This window comes from Leptodactylus fuscus, chromosome 3 (assembly GCF_031893055.1).
Source record: "Leptodactylus fuscus isolate aLepFus1 chromosome 3, aLepFus1.hap2, whole genome shotgun sequence".
Lineage (NCBI taxonomy): Eukaryota > Metazoa > Chordata > Amphibia > Anura > Leptodactylidae > Leptodactylus > Leptodactylus fuscus.
In genome coordinates this window covers 46,091,092-46,099,086 of record NC_134267.1, presented here as the reverse complement: position 1 = coordinate 46,099,086, position 7,995 = coordinate 46,091,092, and the positions used below count along the sequence as shown (strand labels likewise).

At 43.7% G+C, this 7,995-nt stretch overlaps 1 protein-coding gene across 1 annotated transcript; it reads left to right on the top strand.

Moving 5' to 3' along the window:
* Window positions 1-1,436: 1,436 nt before the first annotated feature.
* STX11 (syntaxin 11) lies at window positions 1,437-2,372 on the top strand. Its single transcript, XM_075267501.1, has one exon. It carries the CDS (start codon window positions 1,440-1,442, stop codon window positions 2,295-2,297), a length of 858 nt encoding a protein of 285 aa, XP_075123602.1. The 5' UTR covers window positions 1,437-1,439; the 3' UTR covers window positions 2,298-2,372.
* The last annotated feature ends 5,623 nt before the right edge of the window (window positions 2,373-7,995 follow it).

Here is a 7,995-nt window from a genome sequence, read left to right as displayed (position 1 = left end):
CATAGTGTCTTATAATGTTGTAACATCCGGACTGTCTTTGGCCCCGCTGTCTCTACTTGAAATGATCCTGTAGGTGCAGGATAAAAGAAGCATGCTTGTTCTCAAACCCAAAGCATCCGAAATAGCTATGATACTGTGAGAGAAATTCAGACAAGCCAGGAAGTGCTGCAGTCACACAGTATTTCACAGCCCTTAGGCCACGTTTACGCTGTATTAGAAGCCACACTGCTCTACCTGATCCATTACATTGCAGATACACCAGCGCTCGACCACCTGACTTATACTGAGGTCCTTCAGGTTTCTTACTGTTTCGACTAGAAGAATAAAGCTGTTTCCGTCACATTTGCCCGGCCTGCAGACTGAGGCTCTGAAACGTTTGTTACAAAATGTTTGGCTTATTATCAGTTCTAAAACTTTGCACTTCAAAGATGTTGGCTTTAGCTTCATTTACTTCTTGGTAATAAGATGAGTAATATAACAGATTGTATTCTAGTGTCGATGCATTTCCTATTCTCTATACTCTGTTTAGTGCTGATCGGTGAAACCGACAAAGATGAAAGAAGAAGATTAGAGAAATTCTCTCTACTAGTTGTGAGCCAACAGCACTAGACAATCCCTTCGTATGTCTGTAAATGGGGCCTGGACATTTTAGCATACAAAGGAGTTCATGTTTGTGATGTATCTTGGTGGCTAGCACCTATATGAAGTGACCAGAAGGATCCGCAAGGAAAATTCGTTTTGGTCCACCTGGCAATAAAGGGATTTTTTAACTTTTTTTTTTTTTTTTTTTTTGTCTTGCTGCCCAGGATGGAAAACTCCCAAAGAATTATTACTAATGGGCCAACATAACCTTTTTAGTTATCATATGTTCTTAAAAGGGGTTTCTGAGCTAAAAATATAACCTATCAGTTTGGGAGTAGGACAACCCTATTGATCAGCTGGTCTATGCAACAGTTAGAGAGAGAATGGAGCAGGAAGCAGACAGCAATGTTCTCTGTATAGGGGCTAAACTGCGTCACTACAGCTTAGGTTCCAGTCAAATGAGTAAGAGCTAATCTACAGCGACTTGGTCTGACCATTACACAGAGAACAGAGTTGTCTGACTTATCTTAAGGTTAGACCATCAATGTCCAGTCTTGGACAACCCAGAGCTGCAGTCTCATATCAACACGGCACAAGCATTAATATCTAACACAAATGCCATCAATGCTTGCGAGAATAGATCTGGTTTATTACACACACCCAGAACATCTGTAACACCCCGAAGCCGATCTCCCTTCTGTAGTACAACAGGAAGTCAGTGAAATGCAAATCTCTAAATGCTTTATCTTCTAGCAATGTCTACAGCAATGTCACGGTCATGAAGTTTGCATATGTATTCATGTTTTGTTTTTTCACCATTTTGACACGTTATATCTTTTATTTCTTTCACAGTCATCATGAAGGACCGTCTCAGTGAGCTCCTGGAATATGCCAGACTTCACAATCAATATGTACAGAGTAGCGATGAGGAGTTTCCGCAAGACATTGCTATGTTTGAGACTGACCACTCTTTAGAAGTTCTGTACCGGGATATACAGCATATCCGAACAGAAAACCACTTGTTGAAGGTGGACGTGAAACGGTTGGGAAAGCAGACGACGCGTTTTCTTACTTCAATGCGTCGCCTTAGCAGCATAAAAAGAGACTCAAACAGTATAGCTAAAGACATTAAGCTACGAGGTGAAGGCATCCACAGGAAACTCCAGAGCCTGAAAAACCTCAGTGAAGATGCTGAAAACAAGTATGGGGAAAGTTCAGTCATAGCTCGTGTTTCCAAAGCTCAGTATATGACCCTTACCCGCGCGTTCCAGCAAGCCATGGTTGAATATAATGAAGCCGAAATGGTTCAACGGGAGAACTGCAAAATCCGGATCCAACGTCAGCTTGAGATTATGGGAAAAGATATTTCAGGAAACCAGATTGAAGATATGATCGAGCAAGGGAAATGGGATGTCTTCTCTGAAAATCTTCTTTCCGATGTGAAAGTTGCACGTTCAGCACTAAATGAAATAGAAACCCGGCACAAAGAGCTTCTAAAGCTGGAGACGCGTATAAAGGAGGTCCACGATCTCTTCTTACAGATGGCTTTACTGGTTGAAGAGCAGGCCGAGACTCTCAATGTTGTCGAGTTAAACCTGGAAAAAGTGAAAGATTATGTTGGAGCAGCAAAAGCTCAGATCAAACAAGCTGTAGAGTATAAGAAGCAGAATCCATGCCGCAAGCTATTCTGTTGTTGCTGTCCATGCTGCGACTGAAGCCAAAAGATACAGATGTGCCTTTGTTTCCATAAAAACAGACTTTGATAATGCTGGGGACTTTATTTATAGCTACTGTATTGCAGTGTCTTACGAGTATTCAACAAGTTCGTTGTTTTTTTTGTTTCTTTTTTTTATAGATGAGCAAACACTCTTCCGAACAGCCGTTCCGAACAGCACGCTCACAGCACGCTCCCATAGAAATGAATGGAAGCGGCCGGCACGCGGGGGGTTAAGCGGCCGACCGCCGGCAAAGTCTGTGTGCCAGGTGCTTCCATTCATTTCTATGGGAGCGTGCTGTTCGGATCATCTCTATTTTTTTTTTTTTTTTTTTTTTGTACCTTCTCATACTAATTACTAGCAAAAGTACTAAAAGAAAGTTTGTTACATATGGAAGTCTTTTATTCTTTGCATAAAAAAGGTTTATTTTATATGTTGGGCCTCACCAAATGGATATTTCAAGAAACTCTTAATAAAAAGGAAAACATTTTTAGAACATTGAATTATTTATTCAAGATTTTACTTTCACTTCACTTGGTTTTAAAGAGTTCTTTTCACTAGCTTCAGCTCTTTCCATGCTTCAGTAGGTGCCATCTACTGACCCCAGCACAGTTTGGAATTTTTCCCCTAGTGACCAGCTTTCCTATGAAATCATTAAAAAGTAAGAGCTGTTTTTGCTTGAGAATGGTGAGGGCTAGAGATGAGCGAACACTATTCGGATTAGCCGTTCCGAACAGCACGCTCCCATAGAAATGAATGGAAGCACCTGGCACGTACACTTTGCTTCCAGTCATTTCTATGGGAGCGTGCTGTTCGGAACGGCTAATCCGAATAGTGTTCGCTCATCTCTAGTGAGGACTAGAGATGAGCGAATAGTATTCGATCGAATACTGATATCGGTCAAATGCCACGCAGGAAAGTTCCATTGAATTCAATTCAAAAACCTCCTCGTGCTCCTCGTCCTGCTACTTCCTGAACTTGGAGGATCCAATGTGTTGAACTTTGATTTCCATAGAAACCGGAACAACATTCCCGTTTTTTCGCCTAGACTATAATGGTATTCGGTATTTGAACGAATACTACTCGCTCATCTCTAGTGAGGACTATGGAGAAAATTCCAACGGTGCCAGACTCAATGGAGCAGCATCTAATGAAGTATGCAAAAAGACTAAATCGATCAAAGTGGTGACTGGATCCCTTTTAAAAGGTTGCCTGGTGGAAAACAGTTTTTCTTAAAATGGGCTCCAAAATGAGTTAAAACCTAGGAGAAATGTTACTCTCCTTACCAATAACCTTCTTACCCTTCATTGACCTCTGCGTTTGGTAATCCATTCGGGGAGTCTGCATGAAGACCCCCCTGAATGGAATAGCAAATGCAATTGCAAGCGGTGTGCAGTAAAAACACACGGATCCCCATAGACTATAATGGGGTCCATGTGCTTGACACGCGTTGCCCGCACGAATCATGTGGACAGGAAAGTAGATTGTGAACTACTTTCCTGTCTGCATGTTCTGTGTGGAGGTCTGGCAGCAAGCACATGGACCCCATTATAAATGGCAGAGGAGAAGCTTCAGATTGCTAACAGAGTTGGCTTGCAAAACTCATCAGCCTTCAGGTCACTAACCGTGTCACGTAGTTCAAAATCCTGTCCAAAAAGACAGCTCCCATGGAAATCAATGGGAGCTGCTCAGGATGTTTTTTTCTGGGACCCGTTTCTTCCGGTTCCCAGAAAAAAGAAGCGAAATGCTCATTGTTCAGGCTGTTTCGCCTCGCGATTTGGCCTGAAGACACTCCCTCCTCCGGACTAGAACCATTCATTGGGCCTAATCTGGAGCAGAGTGCGCGGCTGGATGCTGGTGCAGTGTGTCAGCTTTCAGTGGTGGCTACCCAGTTTTTGGATCGGAACCTGAGGCAGCCTCCACCTCATGTTCCAATCCAAGAAAAAGTGTGAACTTACCCTTACGCTGAGTTCACATGGAGTTTTTTTGGTCAGGAATCCACCTCAAAATCAGCCAACAAAAAAAAGTCTCCCAATAGAGTTCTATTGGGAGGCTGCTTTTGAGGTGGATTCCTGACCAAAAAACTCCATGTGAACTCAGCCTTAGTCCTTTCACACGAGCTAATCTTATGTCTGTGTGTTATCCATGAGCATTGGACGACCCCTTGGACGTAACACTTCACTCAGTCGTGTATATGGGGCCTAAGCCCTACCTTTATATTACCAAATCCTTTCAAATCCCCTTCAGCTCAAAAACCTGCAGCAAATCTGCAACAAGAAGACTAGATGTGACACCCGCCTATGGGTACACTGTTTGCCTATAAGGTAATCTCTGTGGCCTCTACTCTCGAACATTAGTCCTAATATATGAGAGTATGGAAAAATGTGGGCAAATTATTTCCTGGGGTCAGTGAAGAATTATTGATGTATAAAGCACTGGGTAATGTGATCGTTCTGTTCTTCTGCTCATTGTATTTCAGCTAGAAGTAGTTTAAGGTTAAATCGCCATCTGCGGATATTTTATCTAGAGGATGCAGCACTATGTTAACATTGCAGATAAGCGTTTTTTTTCTCCTGGCACCCATCCTAACAGCGCTGTGAGACCATTCTAATCGCTCTGATCTTCAACTGAAATAACGTGGCCCATCACTATTTTTTATAAAAATATTAAAGGGGCTCTATCAGCAAAATTATACTGTATGAGCCCCACATATGTGTGAATAGCCTTTAAAAAGGCTATTCAGGCACCGCTAATCTTATTTGAAACCCCCCACCCGTTTTCAAATAAAATCATAAAAACATATATGTAAATCATACCTTTGCATGCACACTGGGCTTTCGTGCACGATCCGACGTCCTCTTCGGTCCCGCCTTCCTCTTCATTCTTCTTCCAACGACGTCCTCCTGTCCTGGCTCTTCTCCGCCTTCATCTTCTTTTCTTCCAGAGTGAAGAAGTTCGCGAGTGTACTGCGCATGCTGGCATAGCTCTAAGGGATACTTAGAACTACAACAAAAATGGCGTCGGCGCGTGCGTAGTAGCGCTCCGGAGGGAGTGCTATTGTGCACGCGCGGGATTTGAACACAACCTGCCAGAAGAACAGAAGATGAAAGCGGAGAAGAACCAGGACAGGAGGACGTCGCTGGAAGAGGAAGGTGGGACTGAAGATGATGTCAGATCGTGCACGACCGCCCAGCATGCATGCAAAGGTATGATTTACATATGTTTTTATAGATTTATTTTAAAACAGGCGGGGGGTTTAGAATTAGATTAGTGGTGCCTGAATAGCCTTTTTAAAGGCTATTCACACATATGTGGGGCTCATACAGCATAATTTAGCTGATAGAGCCCCTTTTTTAAAAAAAAAAAAATTCTACTCACAAGTAGTTGCACAGATCTTGCACTGGTCTTTAGCACACTCTAAGACCCAGTTCATGTCTGCACTTTGGTTTCCATTCATGGAGCCCGCTTGGGGACCCCCCCGAACGGAAACTTAATGCTCATAAAAAAGCGGTTACCTTAGGAAACCTGTGGACCTCACAGACTATAATGGGGTCCGTGTGGTGTACGCTCATTTACGAAAAATGCGGAGAGAAAAGTGCAGCTTGTTGGACATTTGACTCTACATTTTTCATGCAGAGGTGGGGGGGGGGGGGAGGGAATGACCCAAAAGCAAATGTGAATGGGGTCTAAGGCCTTATTCACACAAATATTCCATCTTTCATGGTCCAAACATAAGTGAAAAACAGACATCCAGTCTACAGTGGAAATTCTCTTGCAGCGTCTGCCTGTGGCAGAGGAAAAAGCCAGTTTTAGTTTTAAAACAATGAACACCCAACCCATCCCATTATAGTCAATGGCGGCCACCGGAGTCCATGAGTTACCGCTATTTTATCGGTCTGATGGACCACAACAATAGAGACACAATACTAGTGTGAACCTAGTGTCATCTTGTAACTCAAGGACCACTGTATACTATAGGCCTGTATTCAGATAGTGTGCATGGGTGAGGGTAAAACCACACCAAATATCATAGCAACTGCATGGGTTTTTCTCTCAATACGGTTTTGATGTGTTTGCAAATTTAATCGCACTGTCTGAATACACAGCGTAAAATAATGTATGTCTACGGAGACTAAGGTCAGTAGTGTAACAAGTCTTGTGGGCCCCGGAGCAAACTTTTGTCTGGGGCCCCGTACCCTCTTCCTACAGCGTATTCCTGATGGAGACAGTAACGGGTGCTACAGTATCTGAGATACTTCGTAGAGATACAGCTTTAGTACCCACAACTGCAGTTATCAAGAATACAGTCAGTGAGCAGCGCAGCGTCCGGCATGTAAACAAAACTGGGAGCTGCGAGCTGTGGGAAACAGCTGATCTGCAGGTTCCTAACAGTTTAAGAGATGTAAAATATCAGTGGGGGGTCCAATACCCAGGGCCCCTGCTGATAAAATGTTTGAAGGCACTGTGGTGCTTTTGTGAGTGATGTGACTACGTCACTATTTACATTGCACAGTATCTGTTTTATAATCACCGTGCAATGTTATTACAACCTGTAATAATAGTGCATGGCTGCTATAAAACAGATGGCGCATGTGATGTAAATAGTAAAGGAGCACCATATAGTATAATATGCCCCATAGGTGCCCCCACATAATATAATATGCTCCACAGCCCCCCCCCACACACACAGTATAAAATGCTTCACAGTGGCCCCCACACACTATTATATGCTCCAAAGTGGCCCCCACACAGTATAATATACTCCACAGTGGCCCTCACACAATATTATATGCTCCACAGTGGCCCTCACACAATATTATATGCTCCACAGTGGCCCCCACACAGTATAATATGCTCCACAGTGGCCCTCACACAATATTATATGCTCCACAGTGGCCCCCACACAGTATAATATGCTCCACAGTGGCCCTCACACAATATTATATGCTCCACAGTGGCCCTCACACAATATTATATGCTCCACAGTGGCCCCCACACAGTATAATATGCTCCACAGTGGCCCTCACACAATATTATATGCTCCACAGTGGCCCCCACACAGTATAATATGCTCCACAGTGGCCCTCACACAATATTATATTCTCCACAGTGGCCCTCACACAATATTATATGCTCCACAGTGGCCCTCACACAATATTATATGCTCCACAGTGGCCCCACACAGTATAATATGCTCCACAGTGGCCCTCACACAATATTATATGCTCCACAGTGGCCCCCACAGTATAATATGCTCCACAGTGGCCCTCACACAATATTATATGCTCCACAGTGGCCCTCACACAATATTATATGCTCCACAGTGGCCCTCACACAATATTATATGCTCCACAGTGGCCCCCACACAGTATAATATGCTCCACAGTGGCCCCCACACAGTATAATATGCTCCAAAGTGGCCCCCACACAGTATAATATGCTCCACAGTGGCCCTCACACAATATTATATGCTCCACAGTGGCCCCCACACAGTATAATATGCTCCACAGTGGCCCTCACACAATATTATATGCTCCACAGTGGCCCTCACACAATATTATATGCTCCACAGTGGCCCTCACACAATATTATATGCTCCACAGTGGCCCCCACACAGTATAATATGCTCCACAGTGGCCCTCACACAATATTATATGCTCCACAGTGGCCCCCACACAGTATAATTTGCGCTCCGCAT

What these genes read in the sequence shown, in the direction of transcription:
- STX11 (XM_075267501.1), top strand. Translation starts at nt 1,440, where the DNA reads ATGAAGGACCGTCTCAGTGAGCTCCTGGAATATGCCAGACTTCACAAT.